Raw genomic sequence first — 13,859 nt, forward strand, 5'->3', positions numbered from 1 at the left:
CGCAAAGTATTCATGGTGTTCGAAAATAGCCTGCCCCTTTATCGCTCCGATCGTTACGTGTGTCTTTGTTTCGGTGGATATCGATAATTGGAGAAATAATATCCTCACACGTCTTATCGTATCCGTTCCTGCTTTCTCATGAGCGATCCTTTTTGGACATTGTCAATAATCACTTTTGCAACCGTCAGCACGCGCTATTTCGACCTCCAGATCGACCGTGTCCAGATTGTTTCACGGTGCAATTACGAACCAACGTCTCGTTATGTAGTATCCTCGGGCACCTGCTTGACATTCCATGAGTATTGCCTTTATCTTAAAGTAACTACGTGACATCGCTAACCGGACGGCGTTACGACGCCACGCCGGCTACTTAAACGGTCACAGATCAGACTTGTTTGACTATGTTTACTCCTGATTACTGGATGACTGACTATTATGCTCACTAACAAGGAAAGGGACGCAATTGTCCCCCTCCGATTTTAATGAGCTTTTAATATGTTATTCTCCAGACAAAAATAAGCGACACGTATTTTTTTATACGTGCCCATACGCACTTTTAGGGGGTGAAACACCCTTTAGAAGAAAATCGGTTTTTCTTTTTCGAAACGAATATCGCCAGAACTGTAAGAGATAGAAAAAAATTTTCATAATGAAAATTGAATGGCTTCAAGAGTACTTTAAAACTATAAAAAAAAATTTTTTTTAATTATTTCTAACAATTATTTATTTATAAAGAAAAAATTTTGTTTTCTTTATAATTATATTTCTAAAGTACTCTTAATGCCATTCAATTTTCATCATGAAAATTGAAAAAATTTTTTTCTATCTTTTACAGTTTTTGTGATATTCGCTTCAAAAGAGAAAAACCGATTTTCTTCTAGATTTTCTAAAGGGTATTTCACCCCCTAAATGTGGACACATATAAAAAAATACGTGTCGTTTATTTTTGTCTGGAGAATAACATATTAAAAGCTCATTAAAATCGGAGGGGGACAGTTGCATCCCTTTCCTTGTAAGTATAAACGATCTATATTTGTGTCAAAATTTAAAATTTAATTTTATGTATTATATAATTTTGTGTATCGTGCAATACGAAAAACATTTGAAAAATCAGAGAATATGTCAAAATACACAATCATATATAGAACAAATATGAATAAAGTAAAATTTAATAAAATATAAATAGAATCGTATTCCGAAATCCGATACAAATTATGAATCGTTTAAAGTGGGTTTTATTTTACGATAAATTATGTGAATGTTGTTATACGCGTTGTCTGAGATTTTTATTAAATTTTTATGACGATATGCAAAAATTGCATATTTCCTTTTTATTAGTAATCGTATAATGTATTATTTTAAAGATTTTTATTGATTAAAATTATAATTATTAATTATTTATATATTTTTATAATCTCTATAAGACTAAAAAAACACAAATAATAATTAAAACTTTAATTTTGATTTTAATTCTTCCATTAACTATTTAAAAAAGAAAATTCTTAATAAAGAAATGTTTAATGCTTTTAAAATAAACTGTATTTACGCGAACTATAAATACAAAGATGCAAGAGTTTATACGTTTACTTACACATGAAATTGTGAGTCATGATCAATGTTGTCATGAATGACCAGCTGTTTATTAAGAAAACAATGTTTACTAAGAGGTGTATAAAATTCTTTTAAAGTGTTTTTTTTAAACCGTACAATATTGTATTTTTAATAACGCTATTATGACGAGAATTAAGTTTATAACAGCGCAATTATGGTTCTTAATGACGCACGTCACTGTGTTGTTGAAGCAATCGTAATTGACCGTGTGGAATTAAGGACGGTGATAATATACTTGGCATGTAATTCCAATTAGTTCTCTTTTAGCTTCAAAATGAGGCCATTTCGGCTACCATACTCTTCAGCAATCTAAGTGATTTTATTGTAATATGGTCGCCTTGTATAATTTATTAGTGGAGCACCTCAAAAGTCTCAATTAGCGATAAACTTCTTTGCATACGTCTCTCGTACTCTGAGCTTAAGTCCATGCCGCTGTTCGTGATCCGAAATACACGAACCGACACGTTTTAAACATATCTCGTAACTTTGTTTAAAAAATCGCAATCAATTATGAGATTAATTGCTACTAGCGGTGTATTTTTTGTCATACATTACAAAAAAATACAGCAAAACGATGCGAGTTACATCTTAATTTTAGCACCCAAATGCTGTTCGTTCAAAAAATTTCTTTCTTAATTTTTTGTTCTATAAATCATTTGCAGCCGTCTTTATAACCTCGTTTTTCCAACATCTCAGCCGCCCAGCTAAATTCGATTCTTAAGGACACTTTACGGGAGCATTCGAATGATAAACACCATCGTTCCGTCGGTTGCTTGACGCGAAGAACGGCAGTTAATCACGGGTTTCAAGGCGGTTACGCGTCTGAACGTGGGGATTATTACTGCGGCTATCTGTACGGTACATACGATTTTGTACACGAGACGATGAATGGAACAGCACGCGGTTTATTGCAATACGTAACGGTCACTTTCGTTGCATGACGCATTTATAGCTCAATACCATAAATGCTGATTCCAGCTGGCAATGGCCGCTTTTAAGAGCTCGACAGAGAACGTTCGAATTTTACTACCATAAACATAATGTAATCTATACAGAATCATTTTACATAGGCATGCGGAATAGTCTGCGGCAATATAGCCACAGTAGAACACTGTGCGTTCGCACAATAGAACCGATAAGATCGCATTAAAATCCGCTAGTCCTGCGGGAACAGGATGATAGTGAAAGTCCTAGCTGTACGGCTAAAGTTCCCGCTTTCTCTAATCCTCTAGAATACCAGGTGAGGACTTACTTTGTTACGTAAGTGTACTGCGCTTCCATGCAGTTAGCAAGCGTGATTCATAATCGTTTCCTAGTCATTACAACTGTGTCCTAGAATAGACGTCCTAGCTGATAAGATGTTTTTTATTTGCTTTTGTGGCATTCTCGTGATCGACAGCGTGATAAAAAGCAGTATTTTGCTTGAACGATATAATCGGTGACCATCAATAACCGCAGATAACTGTGAGTAATAATCAAATTTATGATAAACTGATAGAATGGTTAGATGCAGCTGTCTCAATACAACTGTTTTCAATCACACTTCTTGTTAATAGCAAATATTAGAATATCCTAGAGAAAGTGTTACATTCAACAGACTTTTGAAAAATTACGATGATTACTATTTAATGTATAAATACAATTAATTATTAAATTTGGAGTAATTGCAAAAGTAGCATTTCTTGCAAAATAATATATCGTAAATGATAGATTATTTGAAATAATTTAATAAATGATATTAATTAAATAGATTATTGTAACTATAATTTTCAATTACTTACTATATTTGACGCACTATATTTAAAGTTAGAAAATGCCAAAGAAATTTTATATTGTCGGAAATTGTAATACTAAAAATTTATAATAGATATTCATTCCTATCTTCCACCTTTATCTTATCACATAATAATATCTTTAAATCCAAAAAATGTGTAAAATCTGATAATATAGATCTATTACGGTACAATTAATTTAATCAAGAATATTTTTTTATTTAATATTTATGCTCCATCGCGATAAAAAAATATTTAAAGTTATATTACGAATTTTAACATTATTATACGTTGATAATATTAACAAAATTCTCACATCATATGATAAATTCGAGTAAAAATTTCGAAATTAATTAAAATGATTAATTAAGCAATTCAAATTAATTTTTTGTGAGAAAAGAAAAAAATTAGCATCTCTGTAAGATATTTTCTTGAAGTTGCCACGAATGGCGTACTAATTAGCCTATTTATTGAGACGTAAAAATTCACAGGCGGCAATACTTTGCGAAAGTTTGTATCAGTCACTTGGCAGGAATAATTCCAGTTCTTGATTTCGCGTTGACTTTCGCTAAATTAAGATCGCTATCGTCACGCAGACTCATACTTCGGTCTTAATGTGAGCACTTACAACGATCCGCGAAGTAAATTATAGGTATAGTCATAAACGTTGGTTCTTCCACGGGCGTCCAGGATCAAGGCGCACTCCTCTCCATTTGCATAAGAGTCGAAAGGTTGATGCTGCAGTCCGTTACAGTGTGCTGTTACCAGCAGCAGCAGCAATCCGATTATCGCGGATCGCGTTCGCGTTATTGCGAATCTGCAACAGTTCAGTACAAACGATTACCTTTCTCACATCAAAGAGTATCGTAGCGCGTTTGAATAAAAATTATTCGGTTTGATGTTGTCTTAAATCGCGGATATACAGGTTTGCATAGATTATTACAAATCTGATCGGAGATCCCCTGAGATGGAAAAAGTGATAATACAAAATAATATATTGAAGTATTGTAATAAAAATTTTAACTTATTCTTTAACTTATTCTTTAACTTATTTAAAATATTTTTTTTCATTTCATATAACGCTCTATTATACAAATTATTATAATGATAATGAATATTGATTAACTAACACAAAATTGGCAAAAGAAGTTGTACCTATATATTATATCATTGAATGCAAAATATTAATTGAAACAATTAATCAATCAATCAATGGCTGCGTTTAGTAAAAAAATAACTTTGCAACTGTAAGATTCTATAATATGATTTTTTTTTACCTTTACTGAATCTAAGTATATAAACCAATTATATTAAAGAATATAATAATAAATCTTGTAATACTATTTTTTCTGCGGAACGCAGCCAATGTATTTGGATATATAGCTACAATAATTTCCGCATATTTTCTGTAAAGTAAAAACATTTATGTTGTTCATGAGAAATCTTATATGTACATATATATATGTGGGAATTGTATTTCCCGCTAGCGACAGTCCTCAGTCGGTGTACAGAGCGCCAAGCGTCAATGGCTACGTTTACACCGTGCGTTTAATCCGCGACCTATACGATAGATGTCTTTGTTTAACCTACAGGATAAACAAGGACATCTATTGTATAGGCCACAGCCTAAATGCATGGTGTAAACGTAGCCACTAAGTTCTATAGTTGTCGGGCGATAGCGTAGCGATCGTTGCGATAACGGCAAGAGATTAGATTCGATTCGGTCGAGCATGGCGACAGCACGCGTTAGCGCGTAATATTGTACCTTTCATATTAACATTGTACCGTCATATTAAATTGTGCTAAAGTATCAGCAGCGTTATCTCGTTCGAAATACCTTTCCTACATACATAATTCCGTATTTTCTTTTTTTAATAAAGTAATACTGGACAGTAAAAGTTTAATTTCTTAGAAAAATTAGGAATATGAATAAAAACGAGTATTAAAAATATTTTTAACAAGACTTTTATCATTGTTATTAACATGATTATATTTTTAAATTTTATATTTATAATAGCCTGAATATTATATCATAATTAATACCAAACGAATAATTAGAGCAATCACTTCGATATTCATTGGAAGGATTATTACATATTAGATTTATGTAACTGTACACGCTACACGCGTTCTTATTTCCCGCTCGCGCGTCTCTCGTTGTTTGTGCCACTCAGGCCCTCTATGCAGCACTGCCTATCTAGTTTTATTTTCGAGCATGGCGTTGCCTACACTGTTGCGCGTTCTTTCCTGTTCCGTTACTTCCTTCCTTGCAGCATGTCACCGAGTGCGCATCTTTCTGTATTACTGTTAGCTCACGTTTTATTTTTGTAAGAAGTGAAATATATTCTAAATTAACATTACGTGACACAGTATTTATTCATTTGGTCCTTCGAGCACAAGCAACATCACAACCGTAATCCAAGAATTGGTACGACCCTTCGTCAACGAGAAAATAACGATACACATATCGTAATAGGCACAAGCCTCAACAGTAACTATTTCGGTTCAATTGGCCGGATTGCTTTATAAGCCTGAATATACAGAAAGAACAATTTTACTGAAATATCTAAAAATTTAGATAGATACAAATCTGAAAATTATTTTATTGGACCATCAAAATATTATATATAATAAGATATTCAAGCATGAACAGTGCTGCAAAAAGTTTCGACGTTCTAGTAACCAGCTTGAGCGTTCTACATAATTATTTTGATAATCTAACAATATTTATTTTCAGATCTGTATGAGCTAAATTTTGAGAAACTTCAACAAAATGTTCTTTCCATAAGAAATTTGATAAAGAAAATGTGATTATCAAATATTTGATGTAATTAATTATGTTTTCAAGATGTAGCAGTTGTATAATATATTATCAATATTATGTTCTATTGAAATCTTCTTTTAAAACTTCTACTTTATATATATAACTATTTATATAGAAATATTATACATATATTATAAAATTCAGTGAGAAGTAAAATTCGATAAGTATTACTGTTTTATATATTAATATTTTAATGTAATTTTAAATGTAATTACGTTAAACAAAATAATAAAATAATATAAAATTAGATTTTGTATAAAGAGATTGTTCAGAAATAGGAACAATGTATCGGGAAGGTTTCTATAATTTTGAATTCAGTGAAAAGTTATAAATAACAATGATTCAGCGTAAAAAAAGTTCATTTTTTGGTAAAATTATTCCTTACATCGTAAGGAAGTCACGCAAAATGATAGAGTGAATTCTTCGTGAATATTTTCTTGTTTGATAGCTCGATAGTATCTATTGCATCATACATGCGTTCTTATTTAAGCGTGATGTATTCGGTACATTCTCGAGCGAAGCAGAGAAACTGAGATACAAAAGTTGAAGCTCTTCCGTAATCCATTCTTTTAGCACAAGAAATGCATCGCGGACGTCTCCAGTCCGTCCATGGAAAGTCAGTCTTACATTTTGTATTCCCACACTGCGATATATTTGCATATGTAAACGTGCAATTGACACGCATACAAAATTCTGTGGCAACAAATACATTTTGTGCATGTTGCATTTTTATTAGCAAGTATTGTACGTTACATCTGATTTTTGAGTTTTATAAAAAAGAAAATTTTCTTCCGTTTAATTTTATTATTTAAGGAATTTTTTGTAATATACATTTAAATCTAAATGTTAATCAGATTTATTAATATAAACTTTAAATGTTAATCGGGCTTATTAATTTCGCTTTGCTTAAGACGTATTACATACAAAAATTATATTTTGATGTAATACAAAAATTACGTTAAAAGGACGAAATATATATATATATATATAGAATGTATAGTTGTAGGGCTTCCACCACCTTGAACTTTTTAGTAAAACATATATCAAGATTAATTACTATCGTACATCCATGCTTCATTCACCAAAGCTTGTCATGAAATTACGTTAATTTACGGTACAAATTGGTACGTTGGAAATAGCTGACAGGTATTCGCGCTTGCCTTGTAGTTTATTGCCGCCAATGAAAGTGCCTACCACACAATGATTAGATAAGATACAATCGACATTTAAAGTCATTCGGATTCTCTTCTGTTTTTTTATCTCAAACGTGTCGATTCACGAATACAACGCAACTCGATAAACCGGTCCTCGCAAATTCGATAATCTTAGATCATAATGATTATCCAATTACCTTTAATGGAAATTATTTACATTTCCATGACTTTTCAGTGACTTGCAATTGATATAATTTATTGACATGTGTTCTTCGTTCAATATAATTTACAGAAGAAAGAGAGAGAGAGGGGGGGGAGGGAGATGGAGAAAGAGAGAGGGAGAGGGAAGGGAGAGAGAGAGAGAGACCCTTTTGCACGCTTACTATAATGGTTATATATAAATAGAAACACGTTTTCGTATTCGTCTATATATGTTATCGTATTGCTTTAAAACAAATATACATTAAGGTATTTCAATTTTTGTTCTAGTTGAATAGAGTTAATATTTAAAATTTTAAAGTTTTTATCTATTTATGATGTACATACCGGTATTTTGAGATGTTTTCTAGAAAAAGGAAGAGAAAAAAATTCATACATGTTTCACACAGCCGAGTTCTTGTTTTATAGGGAGAAAAACATTTACTGCGATTAAACTTTTTTCACGGTATTAAATAAATTATCTTATGAAATCAAAAGATTGGAGAAATTGTTTTTCATGATCACTGAATGGATCATGGTTCATTAACTAAGTAGTATGTCAATTTATTGTTGATTGTCTTCTTGCGGAAATGTCAGTCTTTTACCGGATTACGAGTGAATTCAGATTGATATTCCGTGTACGTAATCGCGTGAAATTCAATCCGAGAGCGTGCGAAACAGTGGTCAGGAAGCGTACGAAAAAGTGAAAATTCGTCAAAAAAATCAACCGCAAAATACTGCAAGAAAATTGTTCCTTATTGTTACATAAGACATTTAACTTTTAACGCGTTGATAGAATCTCGTCGAAAGATGTTACAGCTGTTATATATACGCTTAAAAAATTTGAAAAATTTGAAAAATTAAAAGAATTATATATGCAATATATATACATTTTATTACATATATTCCGAATTGTATGCTGTAATTACACAGTAAATGATTTTTATTATACGAGCAAAGACATATTGATTGCAGGTTTCTTTTATAGTGAACGGATTGTAATTAAATTAACTTAACCTATATATCGCTCATTTGTTGTACAACTAAAAAAAGTTTTCCTGAAAATGAGTTTGAATGTTTGGAATTATTAAATTTTGTAATATTAATTTTGAAATACAATTTTGACAGTAGAGAAATAAAAGTATGTACTTTTGAAGTGCGTTTTACCTTTTTTTTAAATTTCCACTTTTTTGTATGTAACTAAAAAAATGACAATTTTTGAGTTATTATTGTAGCAACTAATGAACGATATGTCTTATATAGACTTAATAAAATTATAAACATCATAATTACTGAATTTAATACTATAATTACTTTTGTAAATCATTTTATAAATATTATAATGTTATTATTATTTATATTTATTCTATATATGAAAATATTGAATTGAAAATCGGCCAACTATATTAATTGAAATAAAACTTCATTATCTCAGTATATAATTTTAAAAAAGTGTAACGAATTATAAAAGAATTTAGATTACTGTGAAAACGTTTGATTATATATATATATATATATATATTATATATAGAGTGTCCCATTTTAATGTCCCACCCCAAATAACTTTATTATTTTTAATCTTAGAAAAAAATGTTTCAGACAAAAGATTACCTTCACGTGACCTTCAAACAACTATTCGAGGCCAAACTAATGACACCATCTTATGTTTCCCTCAAAGCCATACAACTTTTGTCTGAAACATTTTTTTCTAAGATCAAAAATAAAATAGTTATTTGGGGTTGGACACCCTGTATATTTAAATTGCACAAGAGTTGAATCTTATATGTATATGTAATATAATACAAAAATGAATATGAAATTTCTGACGATAATAAGCAATGTGTTGGTTACTTAAACAATTCAAATGTTATACAATTGGTTAATTAATAAAGTAGAATTATGCAAAACAGTGTATCGGAAGGTTGTAATGAAACCTTTTATTATATGCTAATCGATTATCATCGTTGTGTCGACTACATTACTGTGTCGCAGCGTCACGGTTAGATTAAATAATTGCTATTAAGTAGGCGGACAATGATCGACTATTTCTCAAGTGCAAACACTTACACTTTATAGATGCGTATCTTATTTGACAATTAAAAATTCGAATGATTTACTACCTCGGTGAAAGGATTCGAAAGCAGGTAAAAGTAACACGATACCTATAGAAGGTCGAGTTTAGATTACAAGACATCTGTGACTATCCGATCTTTATTTTGCGCTTGCTTTAAACTTCAGCTGATCATGCGCTTGTTATTTCGCGTGACGACACGTTTTCTTTAAAGAATAAATCGTATAAATGATGATTGAGACAAAATCTCCCGGATCGGTCGAAATGATTGCTTTCTCGATGCTTCACGCGGGATTCTCCTTTCACCTTTCGCGGACCCCGCGCGATGATAATAGACATGAAGAGTCACGTACATTTTCGCCCTATTTGTATTCTCGATCCATTGAATTCTCATAATTACTCGTAATCATTTTTCCGAGCTTCCGTCTTTCTTAGGAAGCTTCAAACTCTTCTTTCTCACATTCAAGAAGTTCGCGAGAGATTGGAAAATAACTGATAAGCAATGATGGCAATAATTTTTTAATTTATACAGGCGCCAAAATGTCTTAATTTTGGTAAGAGTAAAGCAATCTTGAGATGATTTAATCCTCTGTCTACAATCCGGGATCTTTTTTGGCGAAAATTGTTATAAGCGAAATTTCATTCTCTTTTTCCGAAATAAAGAAGACCGAAATCTAATTATTTTTTTTTTCTAAAATATCTTGTTAAAAAGCTATTTAGTAATGTAACAAAGATGTTAAAAAGTAAATTTTTTCACATTTTTGAAGGTTTATAGAACAGTAAACAAAGGGCTAGGCAAAAAGAATAAAAATATAATTGCAGAGAGTTAAAAAATTTATAACATATATGTCAATACGTGACAGATATGATAGTATTCTTCTAACTTATTTTTATATCACGTAAAACTTGTTGAAGAAAAATTAATTTCTATTAGAAAAAGGATAAAAAATTAATCTTATTTAATACTATTAGCAGGATCAATTTATAGTATGTACGACACTGAAAAGAAAAGATAGAAAGATTCATTAACTTCGACAGTGTAACTTTTGTAATATTCTGACATGTATTTTTGGTCCATTTTGTTTCAAAAAGTAGAAAGTATAGAAGATAGAATATATATATGTGTATAAAAAATGTTTATCATTTTTATTTAATACAGGAAATTAATACATTATGTGCTTATATGAAGCGTTCTTATATAAAAGTATATATTCGATTATTTGCGACACTATAGCTGCGCGCAATAAAACTTTAAGAATAAATTGATCTTCTTCTGTTTCCTGGCAAAAATAAGACCACTATTTATTATTAAAATTTTTAACATAAATCTTTTATTAGCAGTATCAAATGTATATTATACTAAAGAATGTGATAAATTATGAATAGACATATCTTTTTAAATTCTAATTAATTTTGATCGTATCTTATTATTAGCAAGAATCGATGAATTATCAATTTTCTTCCTGCAATTTTCTTCCTGTTGTGAAGTCGCGAAAAATATAAATAAAAGTCTTAGAAGTCTTTGACAATACTTTATGTTGACAACAGCCTTCCTTTTGCGTGTAACACGCGTCGATCGCTTAGAATTCTTTTATAGAATTTCTTGATTTATAATTTCCTCGCACTCACCCGTTGTGCATTTTTCCACCACGCGCTCCACGTTGCTAATGATTTACGATGATCGAGGATCAACGATACAGTTGTCGTCAAGGGTTGTAATTGTCAATTTGCACGATTTTTGGTGCACTCTTTCAACACACGCGACACGCAACGGAGGAGCGAGGATAATCGAATACCGGCAATGTTTCTGTCAGTTAATGTCTTTCCACGTGTCCGAGAAACGGTTGAGGTAATCACCACCGTGCGTACTTATTCCTCCACCGTCTATCGAATGTCTGTATTCGTGCAATCGACCAACCACTTCTCTACTTGCCGGATAAATCCAGCTTGCAGCGGTCGGTTACCACTGGTAGATCCTAGATGGTTGCTTTTAGATCGAGTCGCACTGATCAACTACGTTAATGTAGTACTCGCGATCGTGTCCTGCCTTCCTGCTGCATAGTTCTTTATGAAAGCGCAGAGTGTGCACCGTTCTGGTGGTGGAAAGCTCCCTAAAAGTGCGGAACTGATTCGTGCTGACTCGTGGAAAGGAAACGAGAAGAGGGAGAGGAAGCCGGAGAGGGAGAGTTGAGAGGAGACGAGAGAGGTGGAGGAAAGTTATTTTATCTTACGTTATGTATCCGCCAGGTGAGCGAGAAAGAATCACGAGAAGTTAGCGGTGGACGTGATGAAGAAGAAGGATGCGGAGACGTTGTAGCTCCCGTCCACGTCTTACTTTCCTTTCTCTAAACGAGCCGCACGGCTGCTGCCCTCGATTCGAGACATCGATTGTGTCTCGCCGGTCTCCAAAATACGCGCCACCGAAAGTGCCGTTCGCTGAGTCTCACAATGGACGCTTTCTTTGTTCATTATATCTTTCGATTATATTTTTGAGGAGAACGATACCATGGCAGAATCGTTTCAGCCACGCGACGTCGATCAAAGATCTTGCAAGATCTTTGATCGATAATTGATGGGGTATCATGAACTTGCGAAAGACAGCCTCGTATATTCATCCATTATTTGAAAAAAAATTTGGAAGATTAATATTCTTATGTTTTGGAGTATTCGATACATAGTATAGTTCTCTTCAAGCTCAAACGAATGAATTATAGTCCGTCTATTGCTATCATCATTCACTTCATCTGCATATAAATCAGCTTGCATAACTTCTCGGGCAAAGTAAATCAAAATACTGCAACTTACATGAATGCAAATTGCAGTATTCTTTATAGCACATTTCCTTTAGTATAAATAATAGTAAATAGTAAAAAGTAACAGGGGGAAGATATGGTTAGTAACATTACCTTGATTACATTTGTACTTTTATAACATCAGCCGGTTTCTGGAGATCATAGCCTCAGTCTGCTATCATTTCAAACTTAGATTTAATGTCTGTTCAGCGTCTGTGAAGTTAGCACCCCAACATTGAAATTCCATAGTTTTAATTAGAGTTCCCGTTTCCTTTCATCGAGACAAAGAATTTTCTGTAATTTATAACAAGAGTTCCGCTTAATAACTATTTTTAAATAATTTTTTAAAAATGGGGTGCTAACTTCTCAGTGAAATTCGAGATCAAATAGTTCTGAGCGGCTCAACAGCTTCATTTCGTGAATACCTAGAGTTCCTGATGCAAAAAAAATTTGAAAAATCAAAAAAAAGTTAAAAATTTTTGAAAAATCAATTTTTAGATACAATAGTTCTGATTAGAGTTCCTGTTTCCTTTTAACGAGACGAAGAGTGTTCTGTGTATTTTTTAATGCGAGATTCCATTAATAACAATTTTTTAATAATTTTTAAAAAATGGGGTGCTAACTTTTCAGCGAAATTCGAGATCGAAGAGTTCTGAGCAGCCTAATAGCTTTATATTGTGAATATCTAGAATTCCTGACACATAAAAAACAACTTTGACAAACAAAAAAATTTATAAAAAAAAAGAATTTTTTATCACTTCTTGAATTTCGCGTATCTTGAAAACCGTTGGTCCAATCGCTTTGTCACCTCATACTTTTCGATAGAACTTGTTGAGGACTATCCAAAACGATAATCACAGAATTACTGGTACTTTCAAAAAATTTTTCGGCGTCGAACTCAGAAAATTTTCACCTACCTATTAAATATCTCATATCTCGCAAACCGTTGATCCAATCGCTTTGTCACCTCATACTTTTCGACAGAACTCGTGGAGAACTGCCCAAAACGATAATCAGAACTACTGAAGCTCTTAAAAAATTTTTTGAGAGTGCCAGTAGTTCTGATTGTCGTTTTGGGCAGTTCTCCACGAGTTCTATCGAAAAGTGTCAGGTGATAAAGCGATTGGACCAACGGTTTTCAAGATACGCGACATTTGAAGTCTATCGTTGAAAATTTTCCAAGTCTGAAGCCGAAAAATTTATTGAGAGTGCCGGTAGTTCGGATTATCGTTTTGAGCATTTCTCGACGATTTCAATCGAAATGTATCAGGTAACAAAGTGATTGGACCAACAATTTTCAAAATAAGGTACCTGAGCCGAATAAGGCCCAGGCACTAAATAAGGACCACTTTTAAATTTATTACTTTAAAACTCGCTTTACGCCTGCACTATATGCTTAAAAGATGTGTCATAGAAAGTAGATAAAAAAGGATTAAA

General features: G+C 32.3%; 1 protein-coding gene across 3 annotated transcripts in view; it reads right to left on the reverse strand.

Annotated features, from left to right (window-relative positions):
- cysu (peroxidase homolog) overlaps positions 1-11,681 on the reverse strand; it is a 30,662-nt gene extending 18,981 nt beyond the window's left edge. For 2 of the 3 annotated variants that reach the window (XM_018450025.1, XM_018450026.1), the window contains exons 1-2: positions 11,260-11,270; positions 4,012-4,200 (exon numbers count right to left, since the gene is read on the reverse strand). In XM_018450025.1, coding sequence (XP_018305527.1) covers positions 4,012-4,200; positions 11,260-11,270 — 200 coding nt within the window. Of the gene's footprint in view, positions 1-4,011; positions 4,201-11,259 lie in introns of all 3 variants that reach the window. The other variant, XM_018450028.1, reaches the window with a different exon arrangement.
- Positions 11,682-13,859: the final 2,178 nt, after the last annotated feature.

The sequence above is a fragment of the Mycetomoellerius zeteki genome, unplaced genomic scaffold, assembly GCF_001594055.1.
Source record: "Mycetomoellerius zeteki isolate Tzet28-1 unplaced genomic scaffold, Tzet1.0 scaffold254, whole genome shotgun sequence".
In the NCBI taxonomy this organism is placed as follows: Eukaryota; Metazoa; Arthropoda; class Insecta; order Hymenoptera; family Formicidae; genus Mycetomoellerius; species Mycetomoellerius zeteki.